Raw genomic sequence first — 13,772 nt, 5'->3', positions numbered from 1 at the left:
CTCTGAAACGCAGAGGCGCTGCGGGGTGTGCGTTTGGAGCGAGTGGAATAAAAGCTCATCAGAGACTTGCCTTTGAGGTTTATACATTTGAACGCCTCTCCGCAGGAGCTGCTGCGCTTCATGTTGCAACTGGCGGCTCGCGCTGTCGGAGCCCGTGACGATTCCTCTGACGCGCCACTCGCCGCACCACCCAGGAGACAGAGAGGAGAGCTGTGAGCGACGGAAAGAGCAGCGGACTGACTGGACACCGGTCTCTCTTTCTCTTTCTTCTCTCCTTCCCCGACGAACGTGGACGGACGCCTGCCGCTCTGCAAGTCCCGTGGACGACATTTAACGCGCGTCAGCAATTAACCAGTACAGCAGCACCCGCAGGCTCTTCTGCAGAGATGGAGGTACCAGGCTTGGCGCACAACATCACCAGTCCGTTAAGTCCCTGCGAGGGGATGATCAAGGACCTGAGCTTGGACGCCATACAGTTATGCGAACGAGATGGTAAGGAGAGATGTGTCTGGTTTTCACTGGGGTGTTGAAATATTTCCGCATAACACCGGTGCAATAGGCCCCGCTTGGTTATTTGTGAGCCGCTGCAGCGCATGCAGTCCGTTTGTCATTGTTTAGTTTTTTTGTTTATTTTTTTTAGCGGCATGCTGTACCCTTATTGTGTATTTGAAGGGAATTGTTGCCGGTGGCTCCCCTGGTTCCTTGGGTGGATGAATGGATGGAATAGCTGAGTGTCTTCACAGCGGCGACAAGGTTTTAGTCAAGAGAGGAATCTAAAGCCAAAAAGAAATGTGTATTCCTGCAAACTGATCATGCACAAGCGAGGAGGGAATATTAAGCGATTTTATTTCAGCACCACGGGCATGGACAGAGGCCGGCAGCCACCCCGCCTATAATCACTGCTTCTTGTCTCTTAATTTCCCAGCAGCTGCCTTATTCAATTTATTTGCACAAAGTGTGTCTTGTATACATTTTATGAATGCAAATGACTCCGTGTTCATCTCGTATCCCATCTTCCAACTCGTGTAAACTCTGCCCTGCATTTACATTTATAATTCATCAAGTCTCCCAGTCTCCCATGCTGGATTGTCTGTAACTGTCTTGTCAGAATTCAAAAGTTGTCTTCATATTTACCTCCTAAATGAAGAGTTCAAATAAATGTAACGATAGATAAGGAGACATCCAAAAAAAACAGATTCATAATGTCAAAATGGAAAAGCAGTTTTAACGTCAGCGGGCTTTACCCTGATGAGAACATAATGGTGGGGCTGGAAAAAAAAAAGCAAGTCATCATCAAGAGAGAATAGGAGGCTGAAACATGGCTGCACCCACATGTGTGTGCGTGTGTGTGTGTGTGTGTGTGTGCGCACAGGCAGTGCAGCCCTACACACCCATCAGTGCAATTACACACCGCTCATTCCACATCTGAGTCAAGACGCATGGTCACAGAGACGCCTTTTAATTAAGATGGGAGATTAATTCACATCCACGCCAATGAAATGACATCAGATCTTCTCACAGTGGAATTCATTCGTTCATTTAAAAAAAAAAATATATATATATATATTTTTATCTTAGCTCTACCAGATTTCCTTGATCTGTATGTGGATTGGCTGGTTAGGGCATCCAGCGAGTCAATGGTGTCTGATCACAGCGCAGTCATTGTTCCACACTGCCTTCGTCTTCTCATCTGCCAGGGCTGCTCCACACAATGCAATAAAACAGCATGCAGTTTATATCCTCTTAGTGTTTTGCTGGCCTGATTCTAAAAGCTTTAATTTTAATAATGGTGTACTGTATAGGCTGGGGCTGCACTTCTCAACAGTGCCAGCCTTGTGCCTCCTGTGCTGCAGGTTTACTGGCAAGCTTCTTTTCTTCTTTTTTGTTTTGTTTTAGATAAGCCTAGTGTTTGCAGCACAACAGCCACTTTCCTATTTGTCAAGTAGATTAGCCAGTGTAAATAGCATCTCGGTGTCCTCGAGACACCCACATACTCTCTGTTTATGGAACAACATAGTCACAGTGTCTACCTTCTGTGCAAATTCTTCAGAACAAGTGGTTGTTGTTGTTATTCATGGGTGACTTGAAACATCAGTAGTCGCTGCTAATTGTCACTTCACAAAGCATTCTCTAGTATTACCTGTTTTATATGCACAAATTGGCTCATTGCGGCGGGCAAAACTTGAGCTTCATGATGAGGGATGAGAAGAGATTTATGCTCATCATGCAGATCATCTGCACTCTTCAGTCTAATCTGAGATGTAGTTTTGACAGACACAGTGGACAGCAGAGTACTTCAGTGAATACTAAGTGAAGTGAGTTTTTGAGTATGGATTATATTGGTGTTCCTGTTATTTTGACCGCTCCCTGCAGTTTGTCCCTTTTTTTTTTTTTTTTTAAATGACCTCCAAAAATAGATGTATAGTTTTACACTGTCCCTGCCACACCCCGTGTACAAGAGAAGGCTACATTACCATCTTCTACCTTTCTTGGAGTGTTATATTATCTGGTCATTACGTGCATTTTTTTTCTTCTTCCAAGGACCGCATTCATTTCAGTTTTTTACAAAGCTTCCTAATTTTATCTCCCAAAAAAACATTAATATTTCATTACTGGCATGAGAGGCTTGTACGCCGGTGCTGACCCAGCAAATGGATGCATGCAGCCTCAGTTGGGCCAGTGTCTGCGGGAAAGAGCTCTCTGACACACACACTGAGGACTGTTGGAGCATTTCAATGCACAAAAGAAATGGTGGGATACAAGTTGTTTCTGTGTGTTCGCCGTGTCAGAGCGGGTGTTCATGGTTCAGTATGGTGATGGGGCTGTGACATGTGGGGGTGGGGGAAGTTTTGCCAAGATTAGGGGGTAGTGCAGTTTGTAGTCTTTGGACGCAGAGAACCGCTCCCGTGACGCTGTACTGGATCAATTTGTCACCAGCCCCTCCACCACCATTTTGATTTCATATCCACCCTTAATGCGTATTTGCTGGGCGTAATGAAATACACACTGCATGTCTCGCAGTGCCTTTGTTCTGTGGCCACTGACATAATTAAGTTGCCATGACGGATAGCTGCCATTTACGCAACCAAGTGGTGTGTCAGTACTGTTTGAAATCCCTCCGTCTGAAAAAAAGCAATGACACCCTCAGTCTGGCAAGCGTGTTTGTGCCCATTACGGATGGATGGATGGATGGATGGATGGATGGATGGATGGATGGATGGAGGTAGGGAGAGAGTGAGGGATACCATCTGCTAAAGGTGCCTTATCATCACCAAGTTACTGTGTTAAGTTGAAGCAAAGCTCCTGTGCCTGTCAATTATCAGTTGTTGTTGTTCCTTCAAAAGCAGAGCAGCAACACCTGAACAGACTCCGTTTATAATATCTGCCAAAGAACAGTGGAGCTGAGAAACGCCACAAAAAGTTGTGTCCGATTAAGTTGGCAGCGAGATTAGTGATTGTGTTGAGGCTGATTTTTTTTTTTTAATTTTTTTTTTTTTTTTTTTTATCTCACTGCCCCAAATGTGCAGCATTTCAGACATTCATTTATTTTTATTTGACTAGAAATGTGTTGCTCTATGGATGACAGTGTTGGTCTGTGTTGGCAGAGATTGAAATTCCCCTAACTTTTCTTTTCACTTTTCATCTACCGCTATCATCAAACATTATTTTGTGTTGTTCCAACATTTAAAATATATGCAAAATTAATATTTGATCCAGCATTTTAAAGATATGACATTTCAGATCATTTTTTTTGACCATTATTACCATATATCTGTAAAAGTCTCCAAAAAAATTGGAAAAGCCAGCGCAGATAAAAAAAAAAAAAAAAATAAATAAACACCCAAAAAGCTTAAAGACAGAACTTGCTAAAGAAGCCCACTGGGGGGGGGGGGGGAACAACTGCAGCTGTTAGATCCGGGAAAAGTCATTTAGTCCGTTTTGATGCTCTCCACTAGCAGTCTACATTCATTTGGCAGGTGTTGCCCAAAATGGCTCGGCTGCTGCGCCGAATCCTTGTAATGGTGGAGAAAACCCAGTGTTCATCTTAGCTGTGTTTTGCTTTTTACCCTACTGCTAATTGGCAAATGTTACAACGCTGACATGCCAAATTAAAGAGGAACTAAGATGATGAACGTGCTTAACGTATGCTAAACACCATCGCGTTCATTGTCCTTGTGAAGCCACTAGCATTTAGCTCAAAGCACTGCTGTGTCTCAGCACGGCCTCACAGAGCTGCAAGCATGGTTACAGACTCCTGTGGCAACTGTTACTCAGTGGTCCTGTGTAGATCTTATCCAGTGTGTTCCAGCATGTTACAACAGCGGGCATTATCTGAGTAAGTTGGCATTTTAATTTTTCACCAGCGTTCAGCGAGAGCAGTTGTGTCCCATGACTGTGCTGGCAAGAGTTAAAGGTGCATATTATGCAGAACATTCTCACTTGCACTTGACTACTTTATTAAAGACTTCAGAACATTTGTTGAGCTGGATGGCAGTTCAATCCAACCCTGAAAATCCATTCATGCTAATTTTATTTTTTTGCAACAAAAAAAATTCCAGTGCCTTCTGCTCAAACAAAAGATTCTTCTATACAGAAACTCAAGACTTGAAGTGCAGAAAAAGTACAGTATTTATTGTGGAGATTCAATTGTAATGCAGATGAGAAACGATGACTCATTCTGCTTTTGGATTAGGTTAGAGAAACAAGCCCGTCCTCCTTAACAGGTCTTCTTGAATTGAATTAATTTGCCCTCTTTTTTTTTTATTTTTTTTTTACTGAAGACTGTTATTAACGTGTCTTTATTAAGGCTTTGTTTGCTGTTCAGGGGGCTTTTTGATATGTAAAAGGTGGAACCGCAGACTGCGTAACCACTATGAACAGGGGAATTGTTTATCTCACTCGGAGAAAAATATGTTTTTTTTTTTCTAGTGACAACTTCTCTACCTCCCAGCGTGGTCTCTGTCTCCGTCGAGCCTGTGCATTGAGACGAACAAAGGCGTGATTTTTCAAAGGCCTGCGAGCATCTACGCCTAGTGAGTGTCTATTGTGCTGCTCGTGTCTGCGGTTCAATTTTAGAACTAACCGTGCAACTTATAACGTAGGAGGCTTGTCTGTCTGAGCTGAGTGCCCACTAGTGCCGTCTGAAACGATCTACTATCACCTGCCAGTTCTTTGTTTCACATACGCTGCTCGGAAAATGTGTTTTTCACCATTAACCTTGGTTCAAAGTTGACTTGTTTGGAGTTTAAGAAGCCTGAATACTTCTAATGGAGGACGGTAATCTCACATGTCGGACACACTAACCGCAGAGAGAGTCCATTTGCAATGTTTAGATGGTGCCGAATGGAAATCAAATCACTTTCCTCATGCCGGTAAAGTACACGAACAGGTAATTTACATTATGAAGCCAGGTGTGACTGGAACAAATCCCACAATAGAGAACCCTTGAGATGGGCCTGCGTATGCATGTTAACAAGATATTCATTGATCCTTCTGCATCTCTTGCTATTCCACACCGTGGCATTTGACTGCATGCTGAGTAAAAGGGCAATACCCAATACGGCCCATTTGTTTGGGTTTAGTAGATGCAACAAACTGGTTTAATGCTTTTTCCATAGGGCACATATCTACTGTCCTGCACTGTCTGCTCAAGCACGTACAGTTCCTCCACGTCATTTTGAGCTCCCTGTGCATATGTGCACAGCATGAGTAATCTGTACCCCCAAGCTCTTAAGCAAAGGCTCAAATACTGACTCTCATTTTACTTGAGCATGATGAGGCACAATTCCCCCCCCCCCCGTACAAGTTTAAATGATACAGCGCAATAAATAATAAGACAAAATAACAGAGGAACATTGCAGTGCAAAGGCTTTGTGGTAAAAAAAAAAAAAAAAAAAAAAAAAATACGATTCTGCAAAATGAACATGAGCTACAAGTGCAAAGCTGATGCAATTACGAAGAGCCGAGGTACAATGCTGGCACACACATTTAAATCAGAACCGGGGTTTGGGCCTCCTGTGAGAGACTTTAAAAGGTTTTGCTGTCTCCCTTACCGCCTGACCTTCATCCTGCTTGGCTTTCGCTCCTCCATCTTTCATCCTCTGCTCACGGAGTCCCAGAGGATTCAGAGCGGAGCTGAGCACTGCATCTTCCAAAGCCAGCGTCTCTACCTGCAGGCAAGGCTCGCCTGTCCACATTATATTCAGATTGATATTCAGTCCTCATTTTGATAGTAAATCTGTTACTACACTAGCATCCTGACAGCTAAAGGTCACTCTTCACCTTATATGTTGTGTTTATTAGCACCATTCATTATTTCTGTTGTCATAAGCACAGAGAACAGCGCGGTAGTTGCAGATATTTTGTGTGTCGTGTGCATTTCCTGAGTTTTGACCGGTAAACTGTGGTCTTCAGAGCTTGATGTCCCAGACAGAATTACTTTTAGTCTGACTAAGTTGTCTTAATAGTGTTATACTGGCACTATTTGAATGCATTCAAAAAAAAAAGCTTCACTGTGTTGAAATAATGCCTCCGTTTGCGGGTTAATTAGGAGCGCATTAGAGATAAATCAGCAGTGTGGAGTCCCAGAGAGCTGGGAGAGCAAAAACCTGCATGGGGTCTTGTTTTGAAGAGAAACGTGAGTGTTGACATTAGCATTTTATGGTGCAGAGGAGGAGATCTGCTTCAGGCTCAACACAGCAAGTGAGTTAACAGGTTTTCCATCTTTGGCATTTGGCATAGGTGGATGTTTATATTCACATACTGCAGGTACCCGCAGGCGGGGAGAATTGAGGATAGAGTAATTAACTGGAAAACTTGTGTTTTATAATCAGCGGCGAATTGTATCACTCAGCGGTTTTAGAAGAACGCTTCACTCGGGCACCTTGAAAACCTGAAAGAAATCCTCAGCGGCGTTTAACTTCCTTCGGGTGTGTTTTATCTTTCCCTGATGCGGATGTCAGAGAATGACAGCAGGCCTCGTCTTTGTCTAGTTTTTTTTGTTTTGTTTTGTTAAAGCTCAGCAACATAAAGTCTCAGGCGGGACTTAACAGTGCTGACATCGGGTGTGCCGACTTGGGTGGAGCATTAGTTTGTCAGAGGTCTGCCCTGTCATGTCTGCGCTGACCCCTCTCGGTCGGAGCCAAACTTATCAGCTCGGTGGGGTTTATGCGGGATGAGATGATTTCACAAATCAAAGCAGAGAGGCGTAGGAGGTCCTGCATGAGGTCTGAGGGGCTACGCGTGGTACGGTCAGGCTGAGGATTTAACTGTTTGGCCTGTTTACATTTTTACATGGAAATCCCTTTCACCTCATGCCCCTAAAATATAGCTCAAACCATGGAAAGATGATAAATGCTTTAGTGTAATCGCTGAAAAATCACCACACTAAACTCACAAGTGCACGAGTTTAATTCGTAATGAGCAGCGTTTGGTTCGAGCATGTAACAATAGGACGTCTTTGTTTTTATGTTAAAGATGATTATGTTTGGTAATCAGCTGGTGGTGATTAGGAGCTAGTGATTAGGGCAAAAGTAAGCAGGGGGTCCGCTGTGGTCGGGTGGTAAAGAACGTATATTTGTCTCCTATGGATGTTATATTTTGTACCTGTAACTATAATGCTGCTGTAGCAAAAAAAAAAATGTCCCTCTGCGGGGTTAAAAAAGTAAATCTATCTATCTATCTATCTATCTATCTATCTATCTATCTATCTATCTATCTATCTATCTATCTATCTATCTATCTATCTATCTATCTATCTATCTATCTATCTATCTATCTATCTATCTATCTATCTATCTATCTATCTATCTATCGAGACAGTTATAAGTAAAGTTTTGAAAAACCAAGACCAGGTGAAATTGTAAGGCTGGACTGCTTTTGTCTCAAGGACAAGAAGCACTTTGGGTGGAGAAATTGTCTTCTAGTTTCCTACCATGAATCCATCTACAAATGCTCCACTGTTCGTGTCTAGTGGAGGTGAGACAGGAGAGTCCACGCACCCAATTATGGGACTACTCGCCCGGAGATAGATTGTACATGCTCCGCTGCTTCTGCCTTTGTTAACCCTCTAAAGAGTCCGGTCCTGTTGAGCGTTACCCCCCCCCTCCTCAAATACTGCATTCTTGAATTTTACTCACTCTTGTGTTTAGACCCCGGAGCATGCACAGAAAACACATTGTTGCCATGCCAAGTGGGCGTCTTATTGTGTGACGCAAAGTCTATATTCATCCTAATTCTACAAAGCTTTCATTCAACTGTGTTTTGACATTTTCATTGGCCTCCCTGTGGCACTTTGGGTTGTGAGCGGGTGCTAAACATTTTACTCACCGGGACTTAAAATGCCTGAAATCTATGCAGCTCAGAGAAATGTAACAATTATCCACTTTGATATTAAAAAAAAAAAAAATAAAAAAAAAGCAGTGTTGGCCTTTTTGTTTAGGACAAACAGGACAGGAATGACCAAAAAATTTTTTTTTAAAAAAAAAGTTGAATTAAGTCTATCCAGCTTAAATGAATAGCTGAAGGTCGCTGACATTCACTGGCATTTTAAATGTTATTGTTGCAGGCTCATGTGCAGCAGCTTCTCTGCGGTCCCCGGGTCTTTTTCATTAAACTGATTATAAATGGACCAGTTTCTGCCGAGAACACAGGGGATTCAAGTGTTTGAAATATTCAATGCCGCCTATGTTCTGGACGGCAGATAGGTGTGTATGCGTGTCGAGGGGCTGATGTGTTTCCATGGCAACATATATGGTAGTCAGCGACGCATCCAGTTCTTTGTGTGGTGTGTGTGTGTGTGTGTGTGTGTGTGCGTGCGTGCGTGCGTGCGTGCGTGCGTGCGTGCGTGCGTGCGTGTGTGTGTGTGTGTGTGTGTGTGTGTGTGTGTGTGTGTGCGCGTGCGTGTGCACGTGCGTGTGTGTGAGTGAGTGACATGGTGGATCACTGATCAAAGTCTCGAAACACGTACGACATTACGAGAAAAGACTCAAAGCGGATATTCAATCAAATTTAAGATATGTTTTCCGGCCAGAGCCCTTTGTGCATTCAACAGTAAATGTGAATGATTCAAAATTTCATTTTGGTGCATATTATTGTTGTGTTTGACGCTGACAACGCTGCTCTTTGTTTTGTTTTTTTAACGACGCAGGCAGTAAATCCCAGGACGGCAGCATCTCTGAGATGGAGGAGCTCCCTGTTCCTCAGAACATCAAGATCAGCAACATCACCTGCGACTCCTTCAAGATCTGCTGGGACATGGAGGCGCGCAGCAAGGAGCGCATCACGCACTACTTCATCGACCTGAACAAGAAGGAGAACAAAAACTCCAACAAGTTCAAACACAAGGTAACGCCTGGGTCGCGTAGACCGATAAACAGATTTTTTTAAGTTAACACGATGAAGAGGTGACTCACCAAAATGCCTCTCATTGTACTCTCAATGAATGGAGTATGCTGCATTCTGCAAATGTGTCTAGAATAATAAGTTTTGCATTGAAAAAATGAAAAAGCACAAAGTAGGCCAAATGCCTGTATAAGCGAGGCTATATCTTTAAGTACCCTTTACCAAATGAAAAAAAAAAAAAAGAATAATGCTCTCAATAGCTTTTAATAATTTCATTATTTAATTAGGTAAAACTATCCAGTCAAGAGGGCAGTAGCAATAAATACAAATAACATAATGGTTGAAACCCAGTATTACGCAGGACACCGTCAGTGTCATGTTTTGCCTCACCTAAGTGTGACAAGTATGGTGTCTTTGCTTTATCCCCCCCCAAAAAAAAACAACAACACGCGGTTAGGTTTAGGAAGAAACTACTCGGTTAGGGTTAGTCACAAAAACTCCTGGGTTAGATCCATCTAAACCCCCTAACTGGGACTTTATCCTTTTTTTTTTTTTTTTTTACTTCATTAAATGACCTTCGTCAGATCATCTTTGTCACTTGACCTCCTTCTTGGACCTTGGTCACACACGTTTATTTTTGCCGATTGTTGACGAAGAAATGACAACTACAGTAAATCAAATGTTTGTTTAGTAATGGACCTTTACTAGAAATGCAGATTTTAAGCAAACCAGACATTCTTTTATAAGAAAGCAGTGTTAAGTCTCAGTTCTTGATAGATATTCTCCACCTTTTTTTTTTTTTTTTTTTTTTTTTTTTACTGTGTTGCTGTACAGTTTGCTGCTGTCTCTTAGTGAGCAGACCGTTAATGAATGACATTTCTCCCCTTTATGGCCATACCCGTCATCTTACTAGTGATAATGACAGATATGAAACGCTATACACATTTGACGATACGATAGCCCTTGATCGCTGAAACCTAAAATGATTGTTGTGAAGCTGAAGCACCGTGTTTTGCCTCAACCCGACCTCTCTTTTCATGCTCGAGGCAAAAAGACTCACTTCAAGGTGGTTTCGTTCCAAGACTCCACAGTGAGCTGTTGCTTTGCGCTCTGATAGGCTAATACCACTTCGCACAGCCCTCGCTGCCTCCCGAGTAATTGCACCAGCAAGTCAGCAGCTCCTTCAGCAGATAGTCAGCGATCTGTTCTGGTAATCTTACAGACTTGTTTCATCAGCATCTTTTCCTCTCCTCCTGCTTTCACTTCCCGGGTGCTGCCGCGTAGCTGAATGTTTCTCCTCTTTCCGCTCTGTTATTGCCGGCGACCCCATACTAGTATTTTGATTATTTTTGATGCAGCGGCAGCGTTGGTGGATTAACGGGGCTGACTGTGTTGCTAGGCAGGAGCTCTCAGTCCAATCGATGAGCTTGCCAAAGCTCGCTGATGCTTGGGGCGGTGGGGGTGAACGGAGTTTAAAGGGGCGCCACACCTATTCCCTGCAATCAGTGAATTGTGTGAATTGTGTGTGCTCACGAGCAGGTGTCTGCAAATCTCTGCATGTGGCTGAATGAAGGCCAATACATGGAGCATCTCTCTCTGACTCGCTCCTTCCTGTCATCACTCACCCCTGTTCTTCCTCCCCCTCCCCCCGTCCCCTCCCCTCCCCTCCCTCCCTCCTTCCCCCCTTCCAGGATGTTCCCACCAAGCTGGTGGCCAAGGCGGTGCCCCTGCCCATGACGGTGCGGGGCCACTGGTTCCTGAGCCCGCGCACAGAGTACACCGTGGCCGTCCAGACCGCATCAAAACAGACCGACGGGGACTACGCCGTCTCCGAGTGGAGCGAGATCATCGAGTTCTGCACTGCTGGTGAGTAACGCGGTGCAATCAGGCTACGTGACATCACGGCCGGCTTTGGTTTCCGGCGGTGACCAGCTGAATCTGCGGAGGCTAATCACGTGAAGAAAGGGGAATACGGTGGAGTAAAGGATGACGCGCAGTTCAAGGGGGAATATTACAGGGAGGCTGATGCGCTTGAGCGGAGGGAAAGATGGATGGAGAGGCGGAGGAGAGGCGGAGGAGGGGCGGATGAGGGAAAAGAAGGATTAAAGCAACGAGGGGAGCTGTGCTGTATGTTTTCTGATGCAGAGGTCACCGAGTTCAAAATCAGGACAGGCTTACAGTGGGGGAGGGGAGGGGGGATGGGGTTTTAAGGCATGGAGACTCGAGGGTGGAATTTATTAAGGAGGGCGGGGACGGTTGTCCCTGTGGTCGGAGACAACATCGCCGCTTCAATTCCATCTAATGTTTTACCAACCAGCTGTGTGACAACGCTAAAGTCAACAGCTTTGTGAGGCTGTACAGGCGCAGAGCTAAAGGTTATTGTCAGCATGCTGTATAGACCGTATATAAAAAATGGTGCATAGTGTTATAGAACTTAAAAAAAATTAAAAAAATACTACTGAGTTTGATGGAAATGTCATCATTTTATCCGAAATCAGCGTTGAACAAATACAAATTCTGACCTGATGACGGTGCTCGATGGAAGTTTTCAAAATACGTTCCAGTCCGTCCTGAGGCGGTGATGAATGTTTGTACCAAATTTCAAGGCAATCCATGTAATAATTGTTAAGACATTTCACTAAGATTTTCAAACCGTCTGCTCGAGGCACCACAGAAAAAGTTGATTTGGAAATCTGGCGGCCTCATCGTCCGGAGACTGGAAATGTGTACGCAAAATGTTTTGGCAGCGTATCCAGTAGTTGTCGAGATATTTCAGTCTGGGCCAAAGCAGAGGATCCTTAATGATGCGGCCGTAAATGTTGAAACTAACTCTAGAAAAAAAAATAAAATAAAATAAGCCACAGAAGGGTACAGTGGTTGTGAAATGGATGACGAGAAGCAGTTTCGATGCGGGAATGGAGAGCAGGCGGGCGAAAAGTGAGTGTGATGAAGACGCAGGCGGAGAAACTGATGAAGAAGGATGCTCAATGTTGCTGCTGATCCTCTACATCCCAGTCGGGCAAAAACGTGCCTCCACTCCGCTCCCGTAAAAGCCCCATCTTAAAAAAAAAAAAAAAGCACATCATATGTTTTGACAGGTGCAGTGTCAAATGCAGTTGTATCTCCTTGTAGGCAGCCATTCATTTTCATTGATGCCAGCAGCCTTCTGTATAAAAAAAAAAAAAAATCAACTTGCTTGACATTAAAAATGTAGAGTAGCCGAATAAACTTAATGTTTTTTTTAATTTATTTATTTTTATTCAAGGCTCTGTGAATTTTACGCAGTCATCCGTGCTGATGTGTTCAGTGCTCGTGGGAAAAATACCGTCTCAGGATTTTTTTTTTTTTTTAATAACACTTTGGGAAAAAAAATCCACACCCATTTGGCAGAGACGGTGGGTGAAAGTAGAATTTATTAAAGGATCTACTTAGTCTAAAAGCTGAGTCAGATCAACCTATAAATATGGAGAAGAAGTTAATGAGGGAAGAATCTCAGGATCCTGAGCGTAAAGTCGATGTTGTTGTTTTTTTTTTTAATTCAATATTTGCTAATGACATTCATGCATCGGTTTCTAATCTTTCAGATGACGGCACATTCGTTATCACAGCTGATATGTGTTGTGTCTGCTTGCAGATTATTCCACGGTGCACCTAAACCAGCTGCTGGAAAAGGCTGAGGTCATCGCTGGGCGGATGCTGCGTTTCTCTGTCTTCTACAGAAACCAGAATAAAGAGTACTTTGACCACGCCAGGTAGGAACTGCCACTACTCAGTAAAATGGTTTATGATTACAGAACTACTGTACGTCAAGAAGACTGCGCCCGGAAGCCTGAAACTGTCTGATCTTTGTATGTCAGCACAGCTGGCTATGTGTATAGCTCCGATGTTTATTCCTCTGTTTAGCTTGTTTTTGGTTTTATCTAAATATGCATCTGCATTAGTTCTCTCGCTCTCTTTTTCTGATTTCTTTGCTTATTGAAATGTCAGTGTTAATGCAGGATTTTAAATCATATGACAAGTCTTACCGCAGTAATTGAATACATTTGTTTGTTTTTTTACTACTTTTACTTCTGTATCTTCCTTCCTATCCGTTCTAAGTGAGCCATTTATTCAGAATCATGAAACGATAAGATGGTTATTGCGTTTGTCATTAAAACATTACACAAGTTTTTTTTTTTTTTTTTTTTGCTAATGCAATTACTCTGATTTGTCTGATGTGTGTTTGGGGCAAGGGGAGGGGCCTAAGAAACATACTTGCACCAGAGCCAATCACAATTATGTTACACTGCAGGCTCAGCGTACTATTTTTTTTTTTTTGTTGCTTTTCTTTGTAGCCTCGGTCGACAGCTTAGTGGAACGCACATTTATAAAGTCTCTTGTCATCCCTTTCTCGTCTGTAGCATTCTAGGTGATGTCGTTTTTTGTTTTTT

General features: G+C 43.3%; 1 protein-coding gene across 1 annotated transcript in view; it reads left to right on the top strand.

Moving 5' to 3' along the window:
* Nucleotides 1–13,772, top strand: part of LOC138617683 (phytanoyl-CoA hydroxylase-interacting protein-like) — an 18,256-nt gene continuing 4,484 nt past the window's right edge. Inside the window, exons 1-4 of the mRNA XM_069692867.1 lie at nt 1–492; nt 9,149–9,345; nt 11,034–11,208; nt 12,977–13,094. Of these exons, the coding sequence (XP_069548968.1) occupies nt 387–492; nt 9,149–9,345; nt 11,034–11,208; nt 12,977–13,094 (596 nt within the window). The 5' untranslated portion in view covers nt 1–386. The remainder of the gene's footprint in view (nt 493–9,148; nt 9,346–11,033; nt 11,209–12,976; nt 13,095–13,772) is intronic.

Source organism: Brachyistius frenatus, unplaced genomic scaffold (assembly GCF_029030835.1).
Source record: "Brachyistius frenatus isolate BFR_SWC_R1_liver_20210118 unplaced genomic scaffold, ASM2903083v1 Contig_13, whole genome shotgun sequence".
Lineage (NCBI taxonomy): Eukaryota > Metazoa > Chordata > Actinopteri > Embiotocidae > Brachyistius > Brachyistius frenatus.
Note: the sequence above shows the minus strand (reverse complement) of the source record. Positions and strands in the feature narration are given on the sequence as shown.